Source organism: Anarhichas minor, unplaced genomic scaffold (genome assembly GCF_050575085.1).
Source record: "Anarhichas minor isolate MPS153535 unplaced genomic scaffold, ASM5057508v1 ptg000026l, whole genome shotgun sequence".
NCBI classification, from domain to species: domain Eukaryota; kingdom Metazoa; phylum Chordata; class Actinopteri; order Perciformes; family Anarhichadidae; genus Anarhichas; species Anarhichas minor.
In genome coordinates, this window is record NW_027466472.1 from 12,487,792 (window position 1) to 12,502,829 (window position 15,038).

The 15,038-nt window shown below is 39.7% G+C and overlaps 3 protein-coding genes across 3 annotated transcripts; all 3 read left to right on the forward strand.

The window, feature by feature from the left end:
* The first annotated feature begins 228 nt into the window (after window positions 1–228).
* Window positions 229–3,711, forward strand: LOC142959519 (extracellular calcium-sensing receptor-like). The gene is made up of 6 exons (XM_076100828.1): window positions 229–422; window positions 609–906; window positions 1,032–1,826; window positions 1,977–2,204; window positions 2,302–2,425; window positions 2,804–3,711. Exons 1-6 carry the CDS (start codon window positions 334–336, stop codon window positions 3,709–3,711), a joined length of 2,442 nt encoding a protein of 813 aa, XP_075956943.1. The 5' UTR covers window positions 229–333.
* A 1,491-nt stretch (window positions 3,712–5,202) lies between these two features.
* On the forward strand, window positions 5,203–8,405 carry LOC142959355 (extracellular calcium-sensing receptor-like). Its single transcript, XM_076100608.1, has 6 exons — window positions 5,203–5,366; window positions 5,464–5,752; window positions 5,917–6,729; window positions 6,810–7,037; window positions 7,159–7,285; window positions 7,486–8,405. The coding sequence occupies exons 1-6, from the start codon at window positions 5,203–5,205 to the stop codon at window positions 8,403–8,405; spliced, it is 2,541 nt and encodes an 846-aa protein (XP_075956723.1).
* A 3,116-nt stretch (window positions 8,406–11,521) lies between these two features.
* On the forward strand, window positions 11,522–14,750 carry LOC142959357 (extracellular calcium-sensing receptor-like). Its single transcript, XM_076100611.1, has 6 exons — window positions 11,522–11,658; window positions 11,759–12,047; window positions 12,249–13,061; window positions 13,153–13,380; window positions 13,598–13,721; window positions 13,837–14,750. The coding sequence occupies exons 2-6, from the start codon at window positions 11,793–11,795 to the stop codon at window positions 14,748–14,750; spliced, it is 2,334 nt and encodes a 777-aa protein (XP_075956726.1). The 5' UTR covers window positions 11,522–11,658; window positions 11,759–11,792.
* The last annotated feature ends 288 nt before the right edge of the window (window positions 14,751–15,038 follow it).

Below are 15,038 nucleotides of genomic sequence, written 5' to 3' on the forward strand. Positions count from 1 at the left end.
TGTTAAGGCCCAAAAGCATTTTTTCGGTTTGGGAACCTCCTTCCTCTTGCCACAGTCCACAGAGATAAAACATCACTGTTCTATTATTATTTGCCATGCTGCACCAAAATGTATAAATACCAGTGCAAGCTTTATATTAACATTAAGGCGCAAATGATGCCACCCAGTGGTTTAGCTCTCTTAGACAGTATGCCACCCACACAGAGGTGGCCAGAGCAGGGATGGGCAATCTTACAGCTCTTGCTGGTTGTATCTTTCTCTCAGACTGAGGAGCTGGTGTGCAGGCGGAGAGGGGATCCTGAGAGCCCCCAGCTTTATAAGGATGGGGACATCATGTTAGGGGGAATATTCTCTTTCCACACCAGCTGGAAAAATAGACAGGATACCTACATTCAAAAACCACTGCCACTGCAATGCACCAGGTAAATTATACCCAGTAAATCTATTTTGATTTAGGAATATCTAAGAGGATGTCATACTGAGTATTTCAAATTAGAAATATCCCCTGTCGTGTGTATTAATACCATCAAATACTTGTATCTATGATGTTATTGTTTCTATTTCAAAGATATTTCAAATTACAAAGATTTATAACTGTCTGCATCAAGTCTGAATTTCAGAGAGTTCCAATTTGCCCAGGCTATGCTCTTTGCCATTGAGGAGATCAATAACAGCACAGACCTACTGCCTGGAATCTCTCTGGGATACAAGATTTATGATACATGCGGCTCCATTGCCAGAAGTGTAAGGGTTGCACTGGCCTTGGCTAATGGTAATGACGCAGCATCGGCCCTTTCCGAGGCACCATGTACCAGACTTTCCCAAGTGCAGGCCATTATGGGAGAAACCTCTTCTTCTCCTTGCATGGCTGTAGCCACTGTCATCGGATCCTTTCACATCCCAATGGTGGGTAAGATTGGTAAATTGTTAATACTTGTGAAAACAATATTATAATTCTTCAAATCTTCCAGCTGGTCTAGCATTATATTTCATATCTTTATCTTCGGAAATACTTCTTTTTTTTCTTTTAGATCAGCCATTTTGCTACTTGTGCTTGTCTCAGTGATAAAACCAAGTACCCATCCTTCCTCAGAACAGTACCCAGTGACTACTTCCAGAGCAGAGCCCTGGCCCAGCTGGTCAAGCATTTTGGTTGGACTTGGGTTGGAGCTATTAGAACAAATGATGATTATGGCAATAATGGCATGGCCACATTCACAGAAACCGCCCAGCGGCTGGGCATCTGTCTGGAGTACTCTGTATCTTTCTACAGAACAGATCCACCAGATAAAATACAAAAGATAATTGACACTATCAAGACTTCTACTTCCAAGGTTATTGTCGCTTTCCTCTCCCACATGGATATGGATGTGATATTACATGAGTTTTCTCACCACAACTTGACTGGATACCAGTGGGTAGGCACTGAGGCCTGGATACCTGATCCCCAAACTGCAGCAATGGATAGGCATCACATTCTGGATGGTGCCATAGGCCTGTCCATCCCCAAAGCACATGTCAGTGGCGTTAGAGAGTTCATGTTGGATGTAAAGCCGCTCAATTCTTCTAGTAATGAAATATTTACAGAGTTTTGGGAGGCATTATTTAGCTGTAAGTTCAGGCGGTCAAAGTCATCATCAGGGAATCAGAGAGAATGTACTGGACATGAAGATCTGACTGGAGTGCAAAACAGCTTCACGGATATGTCGTTCATGCCAATCTTTAACAATGTCTACAAAGGAGTGTATGCTGTGGCTCACACACTTCATAGTATTCTCAACTGTAACAAAACCTGCAACAACACAGTGCAGCTTGATCCATATAAGGTGAGTTGAACTACCAACGACTTGAATTATCATTTTTAAGTCACTTTAACGAGGAAAATATTTTGTTATCATTTTAAAAGATACACATTTGCACTTGTTCGATCATGGTGTTTGTCAGATAATGATCTACAGTTATGCATATCTTCTTAGATTTTACAGCTCATGAAAAAGATTCAGTTCAAAACAAAGGAAGGAGAGGAGGTTTACTTTAATGAGAATGGAGACCCAGCAGCAAAGTATGAAATTATAAACTGGCAGCCAACAGAAAAGGGCACTGTGGACTTTGTCACAGTTGGTCTTCATGATGCATCTTTACCTGCAGACAAACAGCTGAATCTGCAAAATAAGTCTTTGATTTGGGCACAGAACTCCCAACAGGTATGATACAATGTTATCATTGAAGCTGTTGAATACAGTCTATTTGAAGTGGTATAATTGCCCATACTTCTTTCTCATGGTTGTTTTGTTCATGCAGGTGCCTTTGTCAATTTGCAGTGAGAAGTGTCCTGCAGGAACTCGCAAGGTTCTCCAGAAAGGAAAGCCAGTCTGCTGCTATGACTGTTTAAGATGTGCAGAGGGAGAAATAAGCAACATTACAGGTGTAGTGATATTATACAGGTAGAAAATAAAAAAGGCCTAATGCACATTTCTCACCTCCTCATTGTGGTACATGAATATGCAAATAGTTTTGTTCTCACCTACTGAGGTTTTGACATTTGACCTTCTCTCTCTCTGAAACTGCAATAAATGCACTCATTGCATTGATTGAATTGTGTTTGTGCAGTATCATTGAGAATTGTACTCATACAATCCAGATCATTTATATTGATACCATGCAACCATCACAACGCTATTTGTTATCTGGTACTCATGTAGTGTCTGTCATGTATGCAAAGAAAATATGCAAAATAGAGAAAAAATGTAAGACAAATATACTAGCAAATCCAACACCTGCTTTTAATATATTTGTTTTTTAGATTCTACTACCTGTGTGCGATGCTACCCTGAGTTCTGGTCAAATGAGAGAAGAGATGCCTGTGTGAAGAAGAAGGCAGAGTTTCTATCTTATGAAGAGATTATGGGAGCACTGCTCACTGCAGCATCCTTATTTGGAACATGCATCACTAATGTTGTGGCACTCATTTTCTTCAGATACAGAAAAACTCCTATTGTCAGGGCCAACAACTCTGATCTGAGCTTCCTGCTGCTCTTCTCCTTGACTCTGTGTTTCCTGTGTTCTCTGATCTTCATAGGCCGGCCCACTGAGTGGTCCTGCATGCTGCGACACACAGCATTCGGCATCACCTTTGTCCTCTGTATCTCTTGTGTTCTGGGGAAAACTATCGTGGTGCTAATGGCCTTCAGGGCCACACTTCCAAGTAGTAATGTGATGAAATGGTTTGGGCCTGCACAGCAGAGACTCAGTGTTCTGTGTTTCACTCTCATACAAGTTATTATATGTGTCCTCTGGTTGACAATTTCTCCTCCTTTTCCATTTAAGAATTTTAAGGAATTCAAGGACAAAATCATCTTAGAGTGTGCTCTGGGTTCAGCTGTAGGCTTTTGGGCTGTACTTGGATACATTGGACTTCTGGCCTTGTTTTGTTTTATTCTTGCTTTTCTTGCCCGTAAACTGCCTGATAATTTCAATGAAGCCAAATTTATCACCTTTAGCATGCTGATATTTTGTACAGTCTGGCTCACTTTTATCCCAGCGTATATCAGCTCTCCTGGGAAGTTCAGTGTTGCTGTTGAAATATTTGCTATTCTGGCCTCTAGTTTTGGACTGCTGTTTTGTATTTTTATTCCGAAATGTTATATTATCCTACTGAAACCTGAGAAGAATACAAAAAAGAATATGATGGGGAAGGGGGCACTAAAGTAATTCTGAAAACTTAAAATAATATGATGGCTAATGCCATTTTACATATGTTATACCTTCCATATTAGAGACTTTAACAAAGAGATATATATAAATGTATCTACCTTTCACCAATCCAACCTATCCCATTTGCTCTGTTTTGGTTTTACCTACTGCAACTTTACTGTTTTGCTTAATTTTAACAGTCCATCAATTCATCCATTTCCTTACACTTATCCAGGGCCGGGTTGCGGTGGCAGCAGGCTAAGAAGGGTTGTCCAACACATCCCTTTCCCCGGCAACCTTTGTTATGTTATAAGCCACGGCTGCAGCTTTTTCACTCTCTTTCTCTGCTTCTCCCTTCAGGCACCCGCTCTGGTATGGTTTTGTTATGCTGCCTTAGTTACTTACTTTTGCTTTCGCGTACCTTCAAACCCTCACACATACTTCAGGTTTCACTAACGTCCACACCTCATATTTGAATTATTCAGCGCATATTGAATTTAGTTTAAATTGGTTCAACTGATGACATTTGGTTTGTCTTGGGCAATAAAATTTCTCTTTTTCAATGTTCATATAGTGTGTCTCCCTTTTGTTGTGGCAACTTGAGCTAGGTCGTAACAAATTGGGCCTCATCTATTAATCCCAGTCTGGTGAAAAAGTTAGTTTGGTAATGCAGGTGCCGGAAGGCGCATGATGTTGATTGCTCGACTGACTAGTTGAGTTGGTCCAACTCTGTGCTGTTTTGGCTGCGTGCTTTGTTAACAGAGCTGCATTGGTTCATTGTTTTTGCTCTAGTTCCTGGTTTTGTGGGGAATTCACTATGTGTCTTTCTGCAGGAAGCCCTGGATTTTGACCTGGATTAGGATAGTTGTGTGCCGTTCACAATTCCGGCTAAGAGTTACTGATTTGCTACCCTAGTTAACAGAGATGTATCCATTTGGCATTAGGGTGCTTCCGGTAGGTATAGGGTGATTGTGTCCGTTTGTGTTTTTCTTGTAGAGTGGTGGGACGCGGTTAACCCTTGGTGGTTTTCGGGGGCTAATCTACAAGATTTTCATATTGACCATTATATAAATAAATAAATATATATATTAGTGCTGGGCAAGTTAACGCGTTATTATCGGGTTAACGCATTCATTAATTAATGGCGACAATTATTTTATAGTGCGTTAACACATTTTTTTATTTTGAAAGTCCGTTGCTCACTGGCAGCGGTGATCGCGATTAAATATTTTAATCGTTGCCCAGCACTAATATATATCTCTATATATATATATATATAACATGTAATAAAGTTTATAAAAGCATAGAATTAAATCCACATTTTCTGAGACAAAACATCTTTGGCTTAACTTTCTGTGGTCTCCTGAGGCATGAGTTCAACCATGACAACTTCCCTCTTGTTGTTGAAGGTGTATAAAGCCATGTCATAAGCATTAGAGCTGATTGGCCTGGCCTGAAGAGCAGAGCAGAGCTATGCCATTGTTGAGGTTGCTCCTCTTGGTTGTGCTGATGGGAAAGGGAGACTCTGTGTGCCGACTGCATGGCTCAGCACAACCACCTGAACTGGCTCAAGATGGCGACCTTGTAATCGGAGGCATATTTTCTTTTCGCACAGCGCAGGATTATGTAATTAACACATTTCAGAAATTTCCAGAATTGCGAAAATGCAACAAGTATGTATTGTTAGGTCTATTTTAAATTGTGTATGGGTATTTTATATTGCATTCAAGACAAATATATATTATTTTATTCTATCTTTTATCAACCCAGCTTCAATTTTAGAGAATTTAAATTTGCTCAAGCGGTCATATTTGCTATAAATGAGATCAACAACAACACTAATTTGCTCCCTAATGTTAAACTGGGCTACAAGATATATGATAACTGTGGAACTATGGGCATTCTGAGAGCTGCACTGGCCCTGGTGAGCGGACTAAAGGGAGAACTCAGTGACAACAACTGCAATAAATCTGAGACAGTGCAAGCTATCTTGGGACATTCAGGATCGAGACCAACTATTGCATTTGCACAAGTTGTTGGAAGGTTCGATATACCTGTGGTAAGTCATAGAGGAATGGTCATTGCAGTTAGTGTGACGTATCTTTAACTTTGATTTAATTAAGTGTGTGGTTGAAAATATCTACATTATGAAGCTATTTGGTTATTATGCAAGCATCTTAAATATTTGCTCTGCCAGTAACATGTTTGTATAATTAACTGCAGATCAGTCATTTTGCCACCTGTGCCTGTCTGAGCAACAGGAAAGAGTACCCCACTTTTTTTAGAACTATTCCCAGTGACTATTACCAGAGCAGAGCACTGGCTAAGCTGGTCAAGCACTTTGGTTGGACCTGGATTGGGGCTCTATCTGTGGAAAACGAATATGGCCTCAATGGCATTGCTGCATTTATCCAAGCTGCACAAGAATATGGAGTGTGCATTGAGTATTCTGAAGTATTTTCATCGTCAGATCCTCCTGACAGCCTGCAGAGAATAATAGAGATCATTAAGCATGCCACTTCCAAAGTGATTATGGCTTTTATGTCTCACAGAGAAATTAAGTTGCTAGCAAAAGAGTTGTTCAAACAGAACATTACAGGACTGCAGTGGGTCGGCAGTGAAGCCTGGATTACAGATGACTCTCTGACGGACAGTGAGGGACACAGCATCCTGGTGGGCTCACTGGGCTTCACTGTCAGCAAAGCTAAGATCCCGGGGCTGGAGGAGCATCTGAGGCAGCTCCACCCATCACAGTTTCCTGACAGTCAGTTTGTCAGAGATTTCTGGGAAGACGTGTTTGACTGCGCTCTGAATGGCACTGCGAACACACAAAGAAAGCCATGCAGCGGCTTTGAGAGCTTGCAGACCGTTGAATCGTATTTCACAGATGTCTCTGAGCTGAGATTTACTAATAATGTATACAAGTCCGTTTACGCAGTGGCTCATGCTCTTGAAAACCTGATTAAATGTGAGGAAGGTAAAGGGCCTTTTTCAAATAGGAGCTGTGCTGATGCCAAACACATTCAACCATGGCAGGTGAGAAACCATCAGTTAAGTGTGAAAGAATAATAAGAGCAGGAATTTGTTGTTTAATCTCTCTATGATTTATTTACCAGGTCTTGCAATATCTCAACACTGTGAATTTCACCACCGAGGAAGGAGAAAGAGTTTATTTTGACAGTAATGGAGATTCACCGGCAAGATATGAACTTGTAAACTTACAAATGACAAACAAAGGAACCATGGAAGGAGTAACAGTTGGCATGTATGATGCGTCTCTTCCAGAGATTGATCAGTTTATCTTGAATAACATCCCAGTTGTCTGGGGAAATGGGCTGAGCATGGTAAAGTAGAAACTCAGGTTTTGACATCTTAACTGATCACTGAAGATTGTAAAAACCTTGAAATGGATGTTGAGCTTCATATTTTATGTTTTTCACATATGAATTGTGTTTATGTGTGTAGGAGGTTCCTGTGTCAGTCTGCAGTGAGAGCTGTCTCCCAGGAACTCGTAAGGTCCTCCAGAAAGGCAAACCAATCTGCTGTTATAATTGCGTTCCCTGTCAAGCAGGAAAAATCAGTAATTCAACAGGTAAAGAAACAATTTTATTTCCGATTTGAGATCGGAATTAAATATACAGATGCAATTAAATATACAGTATATTACACATAATGACTTAAAGGGGAAAAAACAGAAAATCCGGAATGCAGTTTTAGAAGTTTTGACCTCTGAAACCATAACATCAATTTAACTCCGTATTTATCTGTTTTCTTTCTTTTTTTATCTTGCAGACTCAATACACTGTATGAAATGCCCACCAGAGTACTGGTCCAACAAGAAGAGAGATGCTTGTGTCAACAAAGAATTAGAATTTTTAGCATATGATGAAATCCTTGGAACTCTGCTAGCCTCATTTGCTCTGCTGGGAGTTTTTCTAACTATGATAACAACGCTGGTCTTCTACGGCCACAAAGAAACCCCTGTAGTACGAGCCAACAACTCTGAGCTGAGCTTCCTGCTGCTCTTCTCCTTGACTCTGTGTTTCCTGTGTTCTCTGACCTTCATAGGCCGGCCCACTGAGTGGTCCTGCATGCTGCGACACACAGCATTCGGCATCACCTTTGTCCTCTGTATCTCTTGTGTTCTGGGGAAAACTATAGTGGTGTTAATGGCGTTTAGGGCCACACTTCCAGGTCGTAATGTGATGAAATGGTTTGGGCCTGCACAGCAGAGACTCAGTGTTCTGGCTTTCACACTAATACAGGTTCTTATTTGCATACTATGGCTGACAATCAACCCTCCATATCCATTCAATAATATGTGGCTCCATAAGGACAGAATCATCTTAGAGTGTAGTTTTGGCTCAGCTGTTGGGTTCTGGGCGGTGTTAGGATATATCGGACTTCTAGCTATATTATGTTTTGTACTTGCTTTTTTGGCACGGAAGCTGCCTGATAACTTCAATGAAGCCAAATTCATCACCTTCAGCATGTTGATATTCTGTGCAGTCTGGATCACCTTTATCCCAGCATTTATCAGCTCTCCTGGGAAGTTCACTGTTGCTGTAGAAATATTTGCTATTCTGGCTTCAAGCTATGGACTTCTTCTCTGCATTGTTATGCCAAAATGTTACATAATTTTGTTCAGACCTGAGCAGAACACTAAGAAACACATAATGGGAAAGACATCTAATAATGACATACGTTATTAACCATTTCCCAAATAGCTTAAAATGTTTTTGTTTCTCTTTTACAACCAAATTGTAATCTGTGAGTCAAAAAGGGGTGCCCAAATACTTTTGGAGAATTTTGGTTTACTGGTATGGCTCCTTAAATGGGGCAATATGGTCTCAGCTCCATTTGGGGTGAGCAATGGTGTCAGACAGGCGGGGGGAGGTTGTCCCCAATTAATTTTAATATTCATATTGATGATCTTTCCGAACAATTGGAAGCCTGTAATACTGGGTGCATGATTTTCAATACTCTTCTGAACCATATTATGTATGCAGATGATCTTGGTCCGAAGTTCATCCAGCTCTAGTCGTGAGCAGTTCCTTACTATATGTTCTGTGTGTGATGTGGAACATTATATCAACACACAATGTCAATAAGAGTGTTGTCATATTCAGTAGTGAGGATAATGTGTAAAATGTCCTGACTTTAAATTGTCTAGTAATAATCCTGTGTCCGTAATGTAATAAAATATCTTGGACATTATATACACTGATTTATATTATTTTCAAACCATGTGTTTTTATTGTGCATTTGTATGTAATTTATATAATTTAATGTCTTGACCCTGTAATAAAGTTTTGATTGAAACTTCTGCGACCATTGCAGCATCTGACATATACCACACAGCAATGTGAAGAATATTTCCAAACAATTACAGTATGTATGTAAGGCAGAAGAAGACTCATTCTTTGCCTCCCAAGGGGCCACATCAAGGAAAAACTATCTTTAGAAGGTTTCTCTATAACCAAAGTTCATTCATGATAAGAGACTTTGCCTTAAATCTTTAATATATATGAAAGAAGAACATTATGTATAACATTGAAATGGTATGTAAATATAATGCACACGTCAAGAGGTTATATCCTTAATATCGTCATGTAGACAGATATGAACTTAGTATGCAATGGCCTTAAACACATATGTGCGCTGCATGCTGATCACTTTTTAATATACATTACTGTATAATTGCAACATATGCAAGCTGCACACACAACTCTTGTTCACCACTTTTTCAATTCAATTTAAAAGTATGTTGGCTGTAATTTAAATAATTCCCTACTTTCCCTTTGATAATTTATATTTCTATCTTTTGTAATTGCATGTAATCAGATTGAAGGATAGGTTCACATTTTTTTAACTTCTCACATGCCCATATACACATTGAGGGAGTTATTAGTATCTGTTATCATCCATGCTGTCATACTGGGAATAAGATAACCAAAATTGTCAAAATTACTGACAGTGGTATGGTGGCCTTTCTTTTACATCTTGGACTCTGCTTATCAGTCTAAATCCAAGTTGCACCTCTCTGCTCAACATCCATAACTGTCCTTCCTCTCAGCTTCTTTTCAGCTTTGCTAAAGTTTTCTGAAACAAATATGGAAAGTAAATCAATAAAAGTTAAAATACAACAATAGCAGATAAAGAGGATGTGAAGGGGGAGTAAATTAAAACAGTATCTCTTCACACTACTCTCAAGTTCAAATATGCTATGATGCAATACAACAGAAATAATGGTTACACGTGTACATACACAAAAACAACACAGAAGAAAACAATGGAAGATAACTAAGTCCCCATCTGTTGTAAGCACAACTTTATTACCCAGTGGCTCGACTCCAGTGGGAACGCTCCAGCAGGGCACCAACATGCGGACACTAGAGATTAAACATTGCAGATTGCTTCATCCTTTTGCTCAACAACATGAACAACATGTGGCATATTGCTTCAAGCAGAAAAACAGGGTCAATGTTAATTAAAATCCTTGTCACAACATGTAATAATAATTAAACCTTTAATTAATTAAGGGTTTGTTTTGATCTTTCTCTTCCTTCTTTGTTATTGTTTTTTCCCTTTAGCTCTGAGATCAGGTCTGCTGTACCGTGCCAGTGTTTGCCCAAAGAGCAAACTAATACAAAAGTTGGATTCTAAACTGTTTATAACTAATATAAACCCTTTAATCTGCTTATAGCACTGTATAATTATAGCTGTAAGCACTTATTTTAAATGATGATAATGCATTATTATTATCATAATACTTCGTAATTGCTGGTCACTCATTTTTTTTGGCAAGGATCATAGTGTATAGTTTCCATAGTTGTAATACATTATAATATTTTCGTAATGACTTATAATCACTGTTATATTGCGTTATAATGTGAAAAAACCCCATTTAATCTATACAAGATCAACAGACAGAACATTGTAAAAACATTTTTTACAGCACTTAAAGGAAACAACGGCCACTTAGAAGAACTTATAATCACATCATGAAACTATTTGAATGCATTGTAAAGAATATTATAATGTATTACAACTATGAGATTTATTAGGCACCACGATCCTTATGAAGTATAATATAGTCATTAGTCAAAGTGTGTTATGATTATTGTAATAGCGCATTATGAACATGTACAGTATGAGTGCTCATAACAATGATTATACAGTGCAGTAAGTAGATTATAATGTATTGTGAGAATGTTTATATTGCATACATGGGCGTCATCTCAAGTGTTGTCAACATTAGGATATGGATATGGGTTGGCATCAAAATGCCAAATAAACAACTTAAAAACAATAATGGCAATCAGTACATGTATCATTTATTTTTTCATTGAAATCATTTTAGAATTACATGAAAAAATTGTAATGTTGAGAAATCTTAACAAACACAAAAAACCTGAACCTATACCTGGTTCCAGTTTGTCTTTGAGTCAGGACCTCACTTTCTGTTGCAGACAAACAAATAGATGGGACTGAAAATAAAAACCTTTGATGGAAGATATGGATTTAAGCTAAATAGATAAAAGTGTTAGCGATACAAAGTGTTGCCTATTGCATACTCTTAGATAACTGTACACCAAACACCCTTTGTCCATGGTCCCTCGTGGCATCTAGCTTATTTGTCTCTGCACCCTAAAGCAGCAGGTTCATGGATGTGAGCGTGGACATATACTAAGGCCTACAGTAGGCAAGGTATAAAGAGTGGCACAGGGTCAGAGTTAATGAGGCCAGTCTGAGGAGCGAAGGTATGTCACTACTAAAGCTGGTCCTCCTGGTTCTTCTATTCAGGAGGGGAGCACCTGTTTGCCTGCTGCAGGGGAAGGCACAACCACCTGAGCTGACCAAAGCTGGAGACTTTGTCACAGGTGGAATCTTTACCTTTCGCACTGGGTACAGAGGCAGCGTGCCCACCTTTCAAACATTACCTGATCCTCCAACGTGCCTGGAGTAAGTATGCTTGTTTTGTTTTTGTTCAACTATGTGCTTTCTTGTTCAATGCGTTCTTGTGCAAATCAAATAATTCATAAATGTCTTTTTTTTTTTCTAGCATCAATGTAAGAGAATTCAAATTTGCCCAGACCATGATCTTTGCAATTGAGGAAATAAATCAAAATCCTGCTATTCTTCCTAACCACACAATGGGCTACAAGATGTACAATTCCTGTGGAATGTCAAACATTATCAGGTCTGCTCTAGATTTAGCCAACGGGCAGAGGGAGATCATAGATGAGAGGAACTGTACGAAGGCTGACACTGCACAGGCTGTACTTGGCCACTCTGCCTCTGCACCCACAGTGGGATTTGCTCGGATTATAGGAAGGTTCCAGATACCAGTGGTAAATATTATACTTTTATTCAGTGTGTACATTAAAGATTACGAAAGACAACCCTTAACATCATGTTTCTAAAACACTTAGTTGAGTCAGTTGAGTTGACATTATCTTGGAGATGTTTAGTTGATTTCATATTTCATATTTTTCTAGATGATGAACATGTAATGCAAACATTTCTGTTCTATCTAAATTTCTTTTGCCCAGCTCAGCCACTTTGCAACCTGTGCATGTCTCAGCAACAGAGAGGAGTTTCCGTCCTTCTTCCGAACTATTCCCAGTGACCTCCACCAGAGCAGAGCCCTGGCAAAGCTGGTCAAGCATTTCAGTTGGACCTGGGTCGGGGCAATTAGTAACAAAAACGAATATGGCATCAACGGGATCGCCGCATTTATACACGCTGCACAGGAAGAAGGCGTGTGCATAGAGTATTATCAGGCATTTGAGCAAACAGGTCCTTTTCATGAGTTAACAAAAGTAGTTGAAACTGTGAAGTACTCCACCTCTAAGGTCATTGTGGCATTCATGTCCCACAGAGAGATTAATGTGCTGGTGACTGAGTTGTACAAACAGAACGTTACCGGGCTGCAGTGGGTCGGCAGTGACGCCTGGATTACAGATGACTCTCTGACGGACAGTGAGGGACACAGCCTCCTGGTGGGCTCACTGGGCTTCACTGTCAGCAAAGCTAAGATCCCGGGGCTGCAGGAGCACCTGAGGCAGCTCCACCCATCACAGTTTCCTGACAGTCAGTTTGTCCGAGATTTCTGGGAAGACGTGTTTGACTGCGCTCTGAATGGCACTGCGAACACACAAAGAAAGCCATGCAGCGGCTTTGAGAGCTTGCAGACCGTTGAATCGTATTTCACAGATGTCTCTGAGCTGAGATTTACTAATAATGTATACAAGTCCGTTTACGCAGTGGCTCATGCTCTCCACAGCCTGCTCATGTGTGAGGAGGGGAGGGGCCCCTTCTACAACGGGAGCTGTGCTGATACTGGAAACATTCAACCCTGGCAGGTGAGGCAGAACACATTGATGTTCTCGTGCCATGAAGTCAAAAAGAAAATGAGCTTGTTGTGTTTAATTAAGTCTCTCCTCCTCTTTACAGGTGCTGCATTATTTACAGAATGTCAACTTCACAACAGATCAGAAGGAAAGAGTGACTTTTGACCAGAATGGAGATGTACCTGCAAGATATGAACTCGTAAATGTACAACATGTGACCTCAAGGACCATGCATGTTGCCACAGTTGGGGTTTTTGATTCCACTCTGCCCCGTGAGCGACAATTTATAATGAATGGCATGAAGATAGTGTGGGGAGGAGGAAGTCATACGGTACATACTCATATTGCTTTGTTGTCATATATCTGGGTTGTTAGTAGCAATGCCATACTGCATAATATTTCATAATGCACTTCCATAAAGTGCAGCAAAACTGGTTTATAACGTAATTTAATTTTTCTGAATGAAATTCAAATGGCATGTGAACACCAATAAAATAAAACAGTGAACACACTGTCACATACAACTCCTCCACATTTTTATGCACCAGGTGCCTGTGTCAGTGTGCAGTGAGAGCTGCCCCCTGGGAAAACACAAAGTCCTTCAGAAAAGCAAACATATTTGCTGTTATGACTGTATACAATGTGCAGAAGGCGGAATCAGCAATATTACAGGTTGGATTTCTAAAAAACATATTGTTTACATGTGAATACTGTATCTGGAATGTTAATTTGCCTTTCCATGATTAGCATATGACCTAATCAATGTTTTTCTCTCTTTCAAAAACAGACTCCAAGGAGTGCTTCAAATGTCCCATTGATTATTGGCCGAATACCAGAGGAGACACGTGCATCTTGAAGGAAATTGAATTCTTGTCTTATGCAGAGATCATGGGGATCATATTAACATTCTTTTGTTTAATGGGGGCGATTGTGACAACGGTGATAGCATCTATTTTCTTTCACTTCCGGGAAACTCCTATTGTCAGGGCCAACAACTCTGAGCTGAGCTTCCTGCTGCTCTTCTCCTTGACTCTGTGTTTCCTGTGTTCTCTGACCTTCATAGGCCGGCCCACTGAGTGGTCCTGCATGCTGCGACACACAGCATTCGGCATCACCTTTGTCCTCTGTATCTCTTGTGTTTTAGGGAAAACTATAGTGGTGCTAATGGCCTTCAGGGCCACACTTCCAGGCAGTAATGTGATGAAATGGTTTGGGCCTGCACAGCAGAGACTCAGTGTTCTGGCTTTCACACTAATACAGGTTCTTATTTGCATACTATGGCTGACAATCAACCCTCCTTTTCCCTACAAAAATATGAACCACTATAAGGAGAAGATTATTCTTGAGTGTGCACTCGGATCACCTGTAGGGTTCTGGGCTGTGTTAGGATATATAGGGCTCCTAGCCGTGTTTTGTTTTGTACTTGCTTTTATGGCTAGAAAGTTACCTGATAACTTCAATGAAGCTAAATTCATCACCTTCAGCATGCTGATATTCTGGGCAGTCTGGATCGCATTTATCCCAGCTTATGTCAGCTCTCCGGGGAAGTTCACTGTGGCTGTGGAGATATTTGCTATTATTGCCTCCAGTTATGGACTTCTTTTATGCATTTTTATGCCCAAATGTTATGTTATTTTACTGAGACCAGAACAAAATACCAAAAGGCATATAATGAGCAAATCAAAAGATATTCAATGTTAGATTCATACTTTTGTGATTCCTTTCTTTTTACTATTATTACTATTTTACACCAGTGTGAATGTGTGTATGCTATTACATGTAATATGAAAAGATCTTGAACAGTTACCCTCCTTATTTATTCACTTCAAATTATAAATTGGTAACCCTTTATAATGATTACACACTATGAAGCTTTAGTTAAGCATTAGTTAAGTATGAGTAAATACTTAATTCATCATTTATAAAGCATTGTTCCTACATTAACACTCATTAGTATGCACTTCATAACAGTTATAAATGTTTTATTAA

Excerpts from the sequence above, each read along its gene's own strand:
- LOC142959355 (XM_076100608.1), top strand. The coding sequence starts at position 5,203 with ATGGGAAAGGGAGACTCTGTGTGCCGACTGCATGGCTCAGCACAACCA. Across the intron at positions 5,367-5,463 it reads GAATTGCGAAAATGCAACAA|CTTCAATTTTAGAGAATTTA; the intron begins GTATGTATTGTT and ends TTATCAACCCAG. Across the intron at positions 7,038-7,158 it reads GGGGAAATGGGCTGAGCATG|GAGGTTCCTGTGTCAGTCTG; the intron begins GTAAAGTAGAAA and ends TTATGTGTGTAG.
- LOC142959519 (XM_076100828.1), top strand. The coding sequence starts at position 334 with ATGTTAGGGGGAATATTCTCTTTCCACACCAGCTGGAAAAATAGACAG. Across the intron at positions 423-608 it reads CTGCCACTGCAATGCACCAG|TCTGAATTTCAGAGAGTTCC; the intron begins GTAAATTATACC and ends GTCTGCATCAAG. Across the intron at positions 2,205-2,301 it reads GGGCACAGAACTCCCAACAG|GTGCCTTTGTCAATTTGCAG; the intron begins GTATGATACAAT and ends TTGTTCATGCAG.
- LOC142959357 (XM_076100611.1), top strand. The coding sequence starts at position 11,793 with ATGATCTTTGCAATTGAGGAAATAAATCAAAATCCTGCTATTCTTCCT. Across the intron at positions 13,062-13,152 it reads GAAACATTCAACCCTGGCAG|GTGCTGCATTATTTACAGAA; the intron begins GTGAGGCAGAAC and ends TCCTCTTTACAG. Across the intron at positions 13,381-13,597 it reads GGGGAGGAGGAAGTCATACG|GTGCCTGTGTCAGTGTGCAG; the intron begins GTACATACTCAT and ends TTTATGCACCAG.